The sequence below is a fragment of the Erpetoichthys calabaricus genome, chromosome 2 (genome assembly GCF_900747795.2).
Source record: "Erpetoichthys calabaricus chromosome 2, fErpCal1.3, whole genome shotgun sequence".
Taxonomy (NCBI): Eukaryota; Metazoa; Chordata; class Cladistia; order Polypteriformes; family Polypteridae; genus Erpetoichthys; species Erpetoichthys calabaricus.
Genome location: NC_041395.2, coordinates 62,956,087 through 62,972,305, shown reverse-complemented (window position 1 = coordinate 62,972,305; position 16,219 = coordinate 62,956,087). Strand labels below are relative to the sequence as shown.

Here is a 16,219-nt window from a genome sequence, read left to right as displayed (position 1 = left end):
TCTGTCTCTCTATCTGTATGTCTGCCCACTTTTCACGAGAGAACTACTTAATGGATTTAGATTGTTTTTTCTTCTATAATTTGCTTGAACATTCCAGTTGATTTTGTGACTTCTGTCATCGTGCTAAGTATCACAGTTCAATTGCAGGAGCGATTTATTCACACTAATCCGTGACAGAGGCTGTGGGCCAAGGGGATGGGTAAGTGTGACGTCAGGGGTGGGGAGCCGGGTGGGGCTCTCCTCACTCATGTGCCAGCCTCTGTTCAAATCGCTCTACCTCTGGCCATGTTTTAGAGCAGACCTTGCATCCTCTTAGCTAGCAATACCTGTTTGTTTATTGATTTTTAAAGTTTGTCCTGTTTCACTACTATGCGGGAAGATTCACGGGGGATGGCTAGTATAAAATAAAAGTAATTAAAAAATAAAACTAGTAGCCAAAGCCTTTCTGTCCTGTGTTGCTTGGACCACAGTTTAACTTTAGGCTTGTTTGAATTTTACAGATTTTCTATTTTGCCTCTCTTATCCTAAAGATGTACAGGTTAGGTTGAGTGGTGATTCTAAACTGGCCCAGGATATTGCTGTCTTGTACCCTGTGTACAGCAGGCAGTGTCCCTCGTTAGATGGACAAGTTTCAAAGCTGAGAATCACACTGTGGAAAGGTTATTATGCATTTAGTGCTGCCATAAAGCCATGGCAATAACAAAATGACCACATCACCAACACAAATCTATCACAAAACAAACAAGCTTATGCTTAGCTTGTATTAAAGAAACTTTCAGCATACAAATGCGCTGACAGGATCTATCTGGTGACCCAAGATAGAAAGTATGCAGCAGTCAGCTGAGGTGCTTTCTGTGCTCCTGTTGTTATCTTCTTCAGATGTTGCAGGAGTGTGCACAACTTTGGAGATGGATAATTATGGAGGGCAGCAAATCAAAAACCCCACAGTTGAGCAGATAAGAAGTCATAGTGCTCTAGTATGTCCAAGGTCCAGCGGTGGTGGGGTTTCAACATGCCAAGGTGTGGCAACACTTTTTGTATCTTTGGGATAATATTGTTTTAATACAATAAATCAATCAATATTTAACTAGGAATTTTGCCCCTCATTTTGTAGAAGTGTCTGTAAAATTAGCAAAAACAAAAACTTTCTTCCAACAGTGCCCAAGAAATGCTTTATCAGGAAAGAAAACAAAGGCAAGCAATGCATGATAATGAGGAAAAGTGACCTTTGTAATATAGTGGTAATGATGGTAATAATAATAATAATAATAATAATAATAATAATACACAGAACTAAAATATATAAGCAGGCTAGTTATATTATGTGTAAATCTTATTACATACATATATCACAGTGACACACTAAAATCATTAACCTTCCTGGCTACCCACATACATAAACACACACACACAGAGCTCTGTATAATTGGATTGACCAACGCGCTGATATTGAATCTGCTGATTCTTTTAAATGCACACATATATAGAAATCCCTGAGTAATAGAAACTAATGACTTATAAGTTCTCTTCTAGCAACATTGTACTCCTCCGTGGCTTGTGTTCATTGCCTGCACAGTTATTTGCAAGTGCATTAGCAGAATTGCAGATGTAAAGGTTCTAAACAAAAATTCCTTTTTTTCTTTATTTCCCTCAAGTACTTCTTGTAGATAAAGAACATGACTTGCGTATCAAAATCATAAACATGTAAAGAAGTAGATATTTATTCTACATTAGTATTAAAAAGAGATAAAAATGCTAATCAAATGCTTAATTATTGGAAATTACACGCTGATGTTTTATTACTATCCAAGGTGGTCTCATGCATTATTAAATTTAGCAATTCTTTCCTCCACTTCTGGGAAAACCTCCTGCTGGCATTTAAATGCTCACTGCTGATTGTGAAATAAGCAGACAGTAAATGAAGGACTCAGCCTCGTGGTGCCAGATTTTCTCTTAAACTGATGGTGAGTAGTAAGCACAGCATCACATTTAACAGTTACCTTCTATGTAAAGCACAAGTGAAGGTGAGGCCATTTTCAAGCATGTGAATGTGCATAGGATTTGTGGCAGGTACATAGGCACCCCTTCCCATGCTGCATGACTAAATATCACATGAAACTTTCTGTTAGGGTGCTCCCTCAGAGTTTTCTGTTAGTGTTTTTTTATCTCTTTTAATTTTTATTTCCATCTATCCATCTATTTTTAAGCTGTTTATCCAATTTAGAGTCATTAGTTACTGGATCCTACCTGGACTGCATTAAGTGAGAGGCAAGAATCAGCCCTAGACAGAGCATCCATCACAAATCAACAGTTGCTCACACACATTCTTAGTCACTAACACCAGGCCAATATTAGAGTTCCCCCTTAATTCTACTGAAGTGTGAATTGATATGAAACAGCTTCAGAATAGGCCATGAGTAGGTGGGGGTCTAATGAAACTTTAAACATAGTAAAACAAGTGTAACAGATGAGGTCTAGAAAATTACACGTTGAGGTAGGAAGAAATCATCTGGTTGTATCTGTCATACTGAGTATAAACCTGCTCTTATATATAATGTAAGCTTGGAGAAATTAATATAATTAAAATGTGAATTTCCCCTTGCCTAATATACATTTTAGAGGGCTGAATTCTTTGCAGAAAAGAAATTATGATATCCTACATTTTACACTGGTTCAACTAATTCAGTTCTCCTTTCAAATATTTGTAGAAATAATAAGTTACAAAATAAGTTATAAAAATAAGATGTTATGAATGCATAGGATGCCTGTGTGATTCATTTTGTTTCATTTTTGAACATTATTTTTATATCATCATTGTGGTAGTGATGTCATCACAATGCATTGTGTATTGTGTGGCTAGTTTTTTGTGATGTTACCAGTCTGTTAAGCATAATGTCATTACGTTGCTGCTATAAAAGATCTTTGCACATTCTGAGAAGCTTCCAAACTGTAAGTAATTCAATTAAAAACAAAAAGAAACAATTTAGAAAGCTCTTATGGTTTTGAATGTAGACTAAGTTTTTGACTTTGTATTGTGATTAATGTTTTGGTTTTAGTCAAAAGATGTGTAAGATGTGTTAGTGGCCCATGGTCAAGTTTTACTTGCAATACTCTTTCAAAAAGGTGGTAACTCATCTCTATCAGACTTTTATCATATAAATTCTGACTGATCACAACACTAGATAGACTATATAAATCTCTACTAATTATGGACCACTGATGCATAGAAATACAAACTAAATATTGTAAAGAAAGCAACGGGACAAAGATAAAGATTTGGGGAGTCCACCCTATATAATGTAGTAACAGCCAAAAATCAACTTCAAACATCAACTGAATGATAGAGTGAAGGCTTAGGGTTTGATAGATGAAGGACAGGAAGGGGTGGGATCTCAGGCAGAAGTGATGTCTGTAGGAAGGCATGATGTACCAGTCTTAGGAGTCTTAGCTGGGTTCTTCTTCTGGTGGTCTGTGGAAGAGGGAGAAAAAGGCATCAACCCCTGGCTCTCCATCTTAATCCCAGTTAAACCCTTAGACTGCCTCCCATGTACACATGTGTGACAATATTTATGGTCTTCCTATAGAGAACATGTGTGTGAATTACAGCTGTATTTTGTAGCTATCTATTTATCTGTCTTTCTGTTTACTGTAAAATCCATCTTCCAAACCCGCTTTATCCTGAGCAGGGTTATGGGGAGTCTACAGCCTGTCCCAGTAATCACAGAACACAATGCAGGAACAATCCCCTCCAGGATGGTTGTCTACCAGGCAAAGAAAAAATTATAAAATAAAACCAAAAGCTTAAAAATGAAGCACAGAGAAGCAGTTAACGAGCCTGAGACTTGAAATGCTCATATAAGTGACCACAGACACAAAATATAAATGCACATATGTGCTTTCAGTCTAATAATTATGCAAAAATTTATATAATGAAGGAGCTAAAATGAGAGAGGCAAGGTGAGAGTGATGAATGAGGACAGAAGCAATTAGGGAATGATGCGTAACTCAACAGCTGCCAGTGGCTTGCATGTAGTCTGATGGTACCCTTTTCCTAAGACACAGCTTGCAGATACTCCAACAGGTCCCATCCAAGAACAGCCAGGCAGAATACAAAAACAGAATAAGTCATCATTCAACCACGGAAATAAAACAAAAGAACAACTGCAACTTATGAGAATATCTTTACTTAAAACCATTCATTGCTGGAAATGAAATTGCAGAAACATTATTAGTCTCTAGCACTTCAGTCCCTGATCACAGTGCAAGAAAAGGGGGGCCACCCTCCTTGGTCTTTGATTTTATATGCTGGGTAGATTACTGTGCAACATCAAGGGTGAAACCCCCCACACCCACTGTTTGATCTTGTGTGTTGTGTAGTTAATCGAGAATCTTAAAGAAGGGAACCCCTGCCACAATGCTTCAAGTTTTTATGCCCATTATTCAAGTAAAACTACATGCAACCTAATCCCTACACATGCGCTTGGGTGTGGCAGCACTAAAGATGCTGGATCAAAAGACCCTCTTGAAAGTAGTGTAGCTAAAACATGAAGTATCTAAAACTATAAAATCTTAAAAGGTGTTCATTTCCTTTCAGAAGTACAGAGAAGCCCTAACATGTTACACTGAAACAAAAATATCTTGAGAGTAGTATAACTCTGATTTACTTAGAGTACAAAAGCTCCAATGTTCACATTCATGGATAATTCCCCTAATTCATCAATCAAGAGGAGTAAATAGTGGAAGCAATTAAAGGAAATCTAGGGAATTCAGGGAACAGGTCATAAAGACTTATGTGAATATGTTTGTTAAGAATTCTGTTTCAGAATTTCTGAATTCTGTTTACCCCTAGATATTTAAACTGATCTTCAATGATAAAAGAGAAGGTCTCCAATCTAACTCTTTATACTAGAGAATTCACTGGAAAAATCTTTTGTTCAACTTAATTTTGAGTCCAGATATCTTTTGAAATTCTGCTAGTACAGTTAGGGCTGCAGGCACTGATTTTTGTGGGTCATATACAGTACCATATCATCTGCATATAATGATATTTTCTGTTTAAATCCTTCTCTGAAAATCCATTTTATCTCTGATGCATTTCGAAAGTGAACAGCCAATGGCTCAATGGTGATTGCAAATAGCAGTGGTGACAAGGGGTTTGAAGTACTCTGAGATAATGTTGTTAATACAAGCTGAAGCTTCTGGACTGGTATACGGTAGTTTGATCCATGCACATATGTTAGGGCCAAACTCAAATTTATGCAAAGTGGTGAATAGGTAATCCCATTCAACCATATCAAATTTTTTTTCTGCATCCAAAGATAATAAGATCTCTGGAGTGTTGGACTTAATGGGTGAATATGTTACATTAAATAGGCATTGAAGATTGGAAGCCAAATGTCTACCTTTAATAAATCTGGTTTGGTCTTGTGATATTTCTGAAGGGAGTACTTTCTCAATCCTTCTAGCTAGGACTTTGGAGAGTATGTTAACATCATTGTTTAGAAGTGAGATTGGTCTGTATGATGCACATTGTAATAAGTCCTTATTTCTCTTAGGAAAAACGGTAATTAATGCTTGGCAAATAGTTTGAGGTAGAATTTTATTGTCTCTGGCTTCTATAAAAGTTGCTAAATAAAGGGGAACAACCTTGATTGAAAAATTTTTATAAAATCCAGCAAGGTAGCCACCAGGACCTGGTGCTTTACCACTCTGAAATGAGTTTATAGTGTCTAGTAATTCTGATAGTGTCAGAGGCTTATCCAGTTCCTCTGCACTGAGAGTATCTAGCTGTGTTATCTGTAATGTATCAAAAATGCTTTAGATTGTGTCTTGTATTCTTTAAATGGAGTAGAATATAAGTACTTATTGTAGTCTCTAAATGTGTGCATTATATTTTTATGGCCAATGATTCTATCTCTGTTTGTAGTTGGTGATTACTGATATTGCATTGCAACATCTTTCTTGTGGATTCTTTGAGCTAAGATCTTATTAGCCTTCTCTCTGTGTTCATATGATGTTGCAATTTAAAAATGAGTTGTTCTGTTTCTTATGTTGTCAAAAGGTTGAGTTCTGATTGAAAAGCCTGTCTAAGGGCTATGTTTTGTTCCAAAATGTTTCCTCTTTCTTAACTTTATTTAGTGACCACACCTGTGCTTCATTAGGCAGGTGCCCCTAGGTGGCAATTTTGGGACTTGACACATTTTTTCATACCTGCTCTGCATGGTCAGTGAAATTTTGGTTTTGTGTCAAACTTTTGCCTCTGGAGAATTGATTCAATGAAGGCATCTGCACTTTATTCTACCTTGAGCAGAAGGAATAAAGCAAAAGGAAACACTTGCTGCCTGTCACTTTATTCTTTCTATGATGGTGCCAGAGAGCAGTTTTGCATGTTAATTGGATATGCAATTAAGAATTTCACTTAATTCTATATATGTGACAATACTAATACCACCACTAGTACTACTAAAGCAACCATTAAAGTATAGATTGCACTAAGCACAGCTCCTGTAGCTTACAGAAATAAACAAACGTGTTGCATATTTTAAAAATCCACTTAAACAAAATTAACTTAATATTTATCACTCACTTTCCACATTCCAGAGCAGAGCCGCAGGGTTGTAGGGAAGCTGGAGCCTATCCCAGCAAGCATTATGCGGCAGCCTATCACAGGCTTTTATTCTTATTATTATAATATAAATTATTTTCTGAGATACTCCATTGTACCACCTACAGTATATCAGATCTAGTTCAAGGCATAGTGCAGCTTAATTGTGGTGTGTATAAATGTATACAGTATGTTTCAGGGGATTGTGTTTGTGTTAAGGAATTTCCTTATCTTTGTGACATGTATTCAAAATGGCTCCTTTCTGTAGGTGTATGTATGTGTATTGGTTTATGTGCAATGTGTATAGGTTTTTGTGTAGTGGGATGACACCAGTGGTGGATTCAACATTTGGCACAATGATCACCTTGTCCATTCTACACAAGCAGCAAATTTCTTCTGTCATATCTGTGTACTTCTGCATTTTATTTCTGTGCGTGTTTTGTTAATTGTGTGTTTCTGATAAGACAGTGTCAATAATATATGCAGTTTTATTTTGCTTGTCTACCGGTGTTATGTCTGGCCTGATATGTTGGATAGTTTTGTCTGCACTTATAGTATGGTTTGTGTGCCTCTACCAGTTTGTGTTTTAATACCAGTTGATGTATGTATGTTTGTCATCTGATTGTGTCTGTGCATGTAGTCTGTCTTTGTCAGTAGTTTACAATCTGACGTGACATTTTGGATTGTTTCTTTGAGACATGATTTGCATGTGCTGTCTGTAATGTTAGCATCCTTAAGTATATATTTTCTGTAGTTTCTCATATTTATAACTTGATCTTGTATGGCTAGCATAAACCCTTTTGTCTCATCAAACATATCACCATACCTTAGCCAGCTATTTGATGCAATCTCATCCACACAAGGCTGGTCAAGTTCCTGAGAATGTCTGCTATGCAGTGTTTTCTGGGTCCATGCTTTTGTTTAATGTTGTGTGGTTATGTTCTCTGTGGTGTTGTCTGTGGTATGGTGTGTGGCCTGTATCTGCATGATTTATTGCTTTGTGTTGTGTTGATATGTGCTGTTTTGTGTGGAGCATTTTTTATTATTTTAATTTAGATTATGAATCTGTTTGTTTTGTAAATTAATTATATCTATGAGACTCCTTCCTCCCTCAGCCCATGGAAGAGTAAATCCCTTCTCTGACTGCTTTGGGGTGATGTTATTTGTGTTTTATGAGTAGTGTTTGGGTTTTACCTTTGTACTGACTGTAAAAAGGGCAATCAGAAAAAAATTAAACAGAGAGAATCAGCACAAATAACTGAGTCAAAAGACAAAGCAAGGGTCAAAACCGAGAGTCAAAAAGAAAGAAATGTCAAAGGCAAATCATAAACCAAAAATTGTAGTCAAGAGGCAGAGCTTTGTTTCACAAACAGTGAAAGTTCAAAGAAAGCAGTATGCTAAATTTGGTCCAATCTCAGATACAAGTGAATATTTTAGGGTGCTCTTTATACTGGCATGTCAATGACATCACAAGAGGTGTAGCCCTGGTGCTTTATAAGGTATCCCTATGTAAATGGACAGCACAACCCACCAAAAAGGAGTGTGAACCCCAAAATCAAAATGGTATTTGAAACAGATGGTAAAAAAATGTAACTTCTGAATTGAAGCTCTAAACAAAATTCTAATTTCAGAATTTGTTGCCTTGGGCATTAAGACCCCAAAACAACATCAAGAATTATATTCCAGTTTCTGGTAAACCAAAAGAAATAATAGGAGAATACATACCAGATTTATGACACTTTTGTAACTGTTATAACTCCAAAGTAATATGTGAGTTATGGTATAGTGTATGTATTGAAGACTAATTGTATGGTGTGCATGTGGATGTGTTTTGTGTATTTGTGAAAAACGAGATAATTTGTTTGTGTTGTATAAGTTTGTCCTTTTGGAACCCAAGGTGTATATTTGTATAGCTCACCGTCTACTATGGCTTCGATTTGGTTGCCATTTTTGAAGGTATTATACCCTCCTTCTCTAAAGAATCCCTTTTCTACATCAATTGTTTTTGCACTTGTCCAGTCCAAACTGCAAGTGAGTGTCTTACATTATATTATTTCTAGTAACTGTTGTAATTGTGTGATTATTCCTGCCTGTATTATTATTATTATTATTATTTATTTATTGCTATATTTAAAACCATTGTCCAAGGTAACTTATAGGTTTGGGATATAATTGTTTCCATACATTTAAGTGGCTTGCTCAGGTGTTTGTGATATCCACTAATACATCAACTCACAGAAATGTTTGAAAAGATATTTCTACAAACCCACTCCAGTCCATATTTGTGCACATGTTACACCTGCATAAAAAATAGAAAAGTAAATAACCTTGGTTATACCTAACATGGGGACTAATATCCATCCATCCATCCATTTTCCAACCCGCTGAATCCGAACACAGGGTCACGGGGGTCTGCTGGAGCCAATCCCAGCCAACACAGGGCACAAGGCAGGGAACTAATCCAGGGCAGGGTGCCAACCCACCGCAGGGGGACTAATATGTTATTTTTAAACTTTAGGTCATTAACAATTAATTTTGGAAGAAGTACTTGAAATGTGTTGCTTAGCAGTATAAGCCATGCTTTTCAATTGTTTTAAACACATTATTTTTCATATCCTGTACACACTTGGTGATTTGCTGTACTTCTCATTTGTAGGGTATTGTCAGGGCCAGCTCTAGCATTTGTCCTGCCCTAGGCTAAGCTGCAAATAGGGCGCCCGCCACCTCCCTTTACTTTGAGTGGAATCGTCTCTATCAGACCTTAACATAGGAAACAGGAGATATGAGAAAGCAGCCAGGGCTGGGAAGAATGATATACAGTATGAAGGGCCTGGATACAACACAGTGAACTGACAATTTGAGAATGCCGAGAAGACATCTCAGGAAACATGTATGAACTGGGCTGTATTAGCAAGCTTAATGAATTCTTTTATTTATTTTGTATTCAGTGTTTCTTCAAAGAAATAATATAAATTAGTTTCACACAATCAAAACACAATTTACAATTGAAACCTTATAAGTCCCTATTTAAACCACCAATCAAATATGCACCTGAAAAAGATGGTGACATTCTAGTTATAATTTTTACCAAGGCAGCTCAGTAACATACACATACAAAGTTCAATTAAATTAAGGAAACAGATTGACAAACTTAATATAATCACACAATTCAACGAAATTATGATATATAAGTATTATCTTTAAACATTTACCCATTACTTATATTTACTGTATCCTCACATTTACAAAGTTTTTATGGTAAGAGATGAACTATGGAGAACTTTTTAGGATGCCAAGAGTGAATCTCATAGATGGTGGTGAGCAATGGAAAATGATATTTGCTAAGTTTTAAAAGCTTTAATGTAAGCCTATTTGAGTGATAATTATAGTTTGAATTAAATCAGTCTTTAGCAATTCAGTCAAGGGCTATAGTTATGTTGCCATATTAATAGTTTAAATTTTATTTTGCTGTATCTGTGTCTTCTATACTACAACAGTTTGAGAATTACTACAGTGTATTATTATTATCTTTATTGTTGTCATTCCTGTTAATGTGGGATTAATTTCTATGCTGAAACTCCCACCCCCAATTAATGACAGTTCAGGGCCCATGAAAACAAAATTAAAACTACAAACTTGCACCAGAAGAAAATAAAGAAGCGTACAGAAGTGGAGTATGGTGCATCCTGATACGTAGAAGGCCACTTATAGGTCATGAGACATTAAGGCCAAACATCATTAGTGTGCCAAAATAATATAAAACAATATAATGGTTGTATTGAGTCCAAATAATTCTAAGTCAGACTTTGTATTGTTTACATACAAAAAAATGGTCCCCCCCCCAAATTTTGCCACACTAGGTGACTACCTAATTTGCCTAAATGGTAGAACTGGCCCTGGCTGTTGCGTTTAGAGGATCTCACCTAATTAGCTTTTCAAACTAACTGTCTTTACAAAAATGTGAAGCTGTGCAAAATGTGCATTTTTATCATATTGTCTTGCCTCCACAGTATAATTTTCAGTGTAACAGAATAGCACATAAAGTTAAAGTGAAGAAAACAGAATGGCAAAAATTTTGCAAGTGTGAAATATGTGTAAAATATGCACTGAATCTAACAACTGAGATTAAAACAATAAGCATGCTTTTATGTATGCAGTGTTAAAAGTAAGCAACTGAACAAAATATTATGTAAACCTGCATAAACTGAAACAAGTAAGCCCTATCCTACTACAAACACCAGTCTGCTTATTCCCAGTTACTGCAAGGCAGATTTAACATCTCTTTTTTAAATTCTCAAGGTCCTACAGGTCTCTCTGTTTGTTTAGAATGTAAACCGTACACCTCTGAAAATTCAGCAAACGTTTGATACAGACTTAATGTAAGAAATGGCTGAAGAAACAACTGATGTAGGGGTTTCCCTCTGGAGAGTAGTTCATATATCCAAGTGACAGTCATAGGACTGTCTGCATGTGTATTAATAAATGTGTTTTTAAAAATGGATAAAGCTGCTCAATTGACTGCAGTGCCAGTGTGTTTTGGTGTTGGAGCAACTCATGATACAATTACACAAAATGATATTGATACAAAATATTTGATGAAGTTGGAATATGTTATCTCTAAAAGAAAAACAAATTCATATTTTTGTGTAATGGAAATTACGAGTAATTATACCAAGTACATCTTTCAAAGTTTAATAAGAGGCCACGGTTTAGAATAATGGTGTAAAATCAAAGCAGAATCATTTTCTCAGCAGGAAGCAATTCATATGGTCCAAATCATTTGTCTGATAAGTGATGTCAGTCCTGATGTTTTTCATTTTCTATGATTTGACATTTTCCATTTCTTTTCTAGTTTGCCACAATTGAGACAATTGTAACGTCAGTTGCTGATGAGTTTCCCAAGTATCTACGGACCCATAAAACCGTGTTCACCCTGGTCTGCTGCATCTCCTTCTTCATCCTTGGATTTCCCATGATAACTGAGGTAGGCTTATCGGGATGCTGTTCAAGGCGCCTTACACCCATACATTTTCCCAGAAGATATCTCAGTTTTAGTTGTAGGCTTCAATGGCAAATATATTTACTAAAGATTATGTAATTTCTTTGGGAAAATTCCCTACTCTTTGGTGGCGAATTACAAATTATTTTACAAGTCCTTGTAAAATATGACTCCTACTAAAAGATTTAAAATTGATATTATCTGATTGTTAAACTTTACTTACTATAACTAAATGTCTTATGTGCAGATTTTGCAGCTAGCCCTCTTCCGAAACTCTCATGATTTGCTGCAATTATCAAAATGAATGGATTTCATTGTACTTGTCTCATCAAATATGTTTTCTGTTTTAGATATTCAATTGCACACTTTTCAATTAAAGATTTTTTAAATATTTGTAGGTACTGAAAAACTGGTATAAATAAAAATAAAAATGCACTAGGTTTTCATCTCATTTTCAGATGAAAAAATAAAAAAAAGAGAGACAGTTAACAATTTAGTCCTGTGGCTTAAGTCTAAGCAGAGCTAAAACAATTGTATTAACAGGACATTTACTGTTGACAAAGTACTAGGTGACTATTTTTGATTTTATTCTTTACACAAGATAATAAAAAAGCAAAGATTTTGTTCAAATGTACACCCAAAAATAGGCACCAGCATACAGAAGAAGCTTACAAGTCACCATAATCAGAAAAACTAAAAGTCTCTTTAACGCTCTCTGTTTCCAGTTGTAAGCCACAGAGGTGGAACTTCATCACGATGGGCTAATCCACACTGTGTAATGCTAGGCATATCTCATAGGACAATCGACCAGATTTTTGGACCAGGTTCAACCCTTCTAACAATCACAAATGGTGTCCCAGTTTCAGGCAGGCCGTAAAACAATTATCTTATCAGATTGTCCTATATTGTGAAGTACATAGTGACTAATCTTAACTTCTCTAATTTACTCACAGGCCAGTCAGAGCAACCCCAATTTCAATATAATAAATAAATAATAAATATAATAAATATTAAACATGTTCAAAATTAAAACTCCAAAGCCTCTAGTATAATGGAAACAGCAAGATATTTATATGAAGTGCATTTTGACATAACGTGTGAAAGACCCACACCACTGGGTAACAAAATGTAGTGAATCTTACAGTATTGCTCATGCTGAAATCAGATATCTAATCAGACTTTCTCTATCATGCCAGGATTTTAAATAACCCATGACTAAATTAAACTGAATAATAAACAAGTATTTATATGTATTGTGATGGAAAGTAGGGTGTCAGTGAGCCCCAAACCCCAACACGAACACACTAAGAGTCCCGGGTTCAAATAACATTGCGTTTATGGCACACACTCCTCAAGAAAATCAACAAAAATGTGACACCAGCACAGGTTTCTTTCTTTCTCTTTCTGTCTCTCTCCCCACAATAATCTCTCCTCTTTCCAACTACTCTCACCACTGCACTGCCCTCCTCCAGTTGAGTGTTGTCTTCCTTCCTCTCAGCTCCGACTCTCCTGAACAAGGGAGTGTGGTCCCTTTTATTGAGGACCTGGGAGTACTTCCGGTACCAGGGCGACTGCCCAATGGAAATACTTCTGGGTCATACGGAAGTCCTATTGTAGGGAGCGCATCTCCGTGCAGCACCCCATTGCAGCACCCAGGGACCCCAGCAGGGTTGCGTTGCTGGACTACACATCCCAGCATGCCCTACTGGTTCCATACCAGGCACCGATATCCAGGGCTGCTGCCATCTAGGGTCGTGGGGGAATAAATAATTCCCAATGATGTCTTCTTCTGGTGGGCTGCCCATCCATTTTCTACGTCCATCACTTCCGGGTCTGGACCTTCCTCTGTACTGGCTGGGATGTCCATCTCTCTGTTTGGAGCCTCCCGTCCAGGTAAGGAATCATCCCCTACGCTGGTTGAGATGCCTATCCAACCCCTGTGGCATTTAGAGTACATTCATATATATATGTTGTTTATATATATATTCTTGTAGCATATCAATTAAAACACAGAAGTACACAATTTTCTGCAGGATTTGGCATCAGGAACATCCCACTTAAATGTCCGGCAGTAGTGAGCAAGGTTAGGTTACTGAGACTCCATTTTCTTTGTATTGGTTTTCCATTTCTGAAGTCTCCTGATAAAACCATTAGGCATATTCTTCATTGACTTCTTAAATTTCCAAAGAAAAAAATCCACACGACAATCCAAGTACTGAAACCTATAAAGATATGGTGAAATAAAGCGCCTTGACACAAAACAAGCAGCCCCCAGTGTACTTGACCTTGGCTGCAAAGCAATCAAAATATTTAGCACAACAATGTACAGAACGGAGTCCAAAACAGAACTGATCAACAGAGGAAGGGAGTGTGGTTTTATAGGGAGGTTTACGGAAGTGATGCAGTCCTCAGGGCTGGGACAAGAAGTGATGTAGTCCTCGGGGCCAGGACAGGAAGTGATGTAGTCCTCAGAGCTGAGGCGGAAGTGATGTCTTTGTATTCAGCTGGAATTTCCCGTATCTGGTCTGTGGGGACAAAATAAGAGGGTTGAATGCAGCCCACACACCCCCTACCCAAAGGCTGGGCATGGAATTCCTTTCTTTTGGTCCCTGTGGCTGGCTTCCATGCGCACATGTGTGCCAATATTGACATTTGATCTCCAATTACCATGGAGCTGTGCCACACTTGTGTTATGCCCATCTGAAAAGTTAGGAAATGTTCACAAACAGCAAGATTTCAATCCTGAATGTAACTTTAAAAAACCTGAACAACTTAATAGAATTCATACACTAAATATACAGCCTAAAATATGTTGAAGGGTTGAAAGAGTTTGTAAGCCAGTTACAGACAAGGAATGATTAGAGGCCAGAATGACCAAGCCATGGTGGACTATTTAGACAGGACATCAGGAAAAACTCTACTCTTTTTAAAAAATGCCTGGAATCTTTTTTGACCACAGAGAGCTAGTACATCTGTTTTACATCTCAGCTTAAGGATGGGGCCATTTTTTCAGCACAGTGTTCCTGTCACTGCATTGGAGCATTGGGATCCTCACTCAGACCACAGGGTAAGCACCCCTGAAGGCCTCACGAAAGCTGTTCCAACAGCAACCCAGCTTTTCCTAGATGGTCTCCCATCCATGTAACAGATCAGTCCCAAACGTGCTTAGCTTCAGGTTCATTGACTGTTCTAAAGTGCAGGTGGAATGGCTGCTGGCAGAAAAGCCTAACTCAAAGCTATGAGTGATAGAAATATTCCTAAATCAGTATTAAAAATTACTTTAACTACCCCTAAGCTGATCTGTGACAAAACCTTTATTGACTAGTGTAATGAGAGATAAGAAGAAGAACTTAAAAAAAAACAATGGTGGCAAGGTAATCACACCTTTGTTTGCAAGACATTCTGCAATAGCCCAGGTCTGAAGAGTCGTGACTTTCTGAATCATGACCATAAATCTGTTAATGAGGGACATGATTTTATAGTGTGAGCTCCAATAATTAATGACAGACTAGAGAACAAAAAAGTTGGTGAAATCAGACCCCATTATGTGTGGAGTCTCCCACACTTTAGTATCTAGTCTGGGCCAGGCATTACTCAAACTTCATCCCCTTTAATCCATTTTGAGGTTGCAGAAAGATAGTGTTCAGTACTTGGAACAAGATGGAAAGCATCCCTAGACATGATGCCAGCCCATCACAGGGCTCACTCATGAATGCACAAAATAAGTAAACAGGGCCAACCTAGCACCTATGCCTTTTGGGATGTGTAAAGAAAAAGAGTTCATTGTTAATTGGCTTACACCTGTCTGATGTCTGTGCTAAACAACATTGAAATACAAAACCTGAATTGCATTTGATTTGTTACTTTAATTAAGAAATGCTCTGATGTTGTGTAATCTTTTGGGTTAAAGAAATTGACATAGCAGTTGCAGATAGGGATAAAAATCCTGAGACTGAAGCTGTCCAAAGATTCGCCCTGTTAATGCATACAGAAATTATAGCAGTAATAATGTGTGTCGTACTGAGTGAAACGGCTGTGTACAGTTGTGGTTTATCTGGGAACTCAGTCCTTTCTCAGAGTTATGCTAGCAAATCAAACAATAACATGGCTGCACATGGATAAATTCAACTGCTTGAAAAGTTTTCATCTTGTCCATGTATTAATATTATCATTTTCAGCTTACAGCCTAAACAAGCACTCTTTTACAGGTGAAGCAGGATTTTTTCCGTTTATTTTTCTGAAAGCCACATAAACCAGAACATATTTTATTTTAACACTTAATCAAATTGAAATCAACTGATACCTGCAGCCTGCCTTGAGGCTGACTTACTGTACTTCTGTAATGTTTCTGTGAAAATACATTTATACATTTTTAAAGTCCAATATGCAATATGCAGTACAGTTAAGACACTAGTTAACCCAACACACACATCTTTGGAATGTGATAACCAGTATATATAGAGGATAACATTGCGAGAATGTATTGACTCCACACAGACAGTGACTGAGTGCAAAATTTGAACCCAGAATGTTGCTTTCATGAGGCAACGGTGTCTACAATTGTAAAACAGAAAGTGTGAATATTCAGTTTATCTAATTTCTATTAGGAGACAGAA

General features: G+C 37.0%; 1 protein-coding gene across 1 annotated transcript in view; it reads left to right on the top strand.

Moving 5' to 3' along the window:
* The window catches only part of slc6a5 (solute carrier family 6 member 5), a 78,447-nt gene that overhangs the window by 44,154 nt on the left and 18,074 nt on the right, over window positions 1-16,219 (top strand). The window contains exon 12 of the mRNA XM_051923296.1: window positions 11,457-11,588. Coding sequence (XP_051779256.1) covers window positions 11,457-11,588 — 132 coding nt within the window. The remainder of the gene's footprint in view (window positions 1-11,456; window positions 11,589-16,219) is intronic.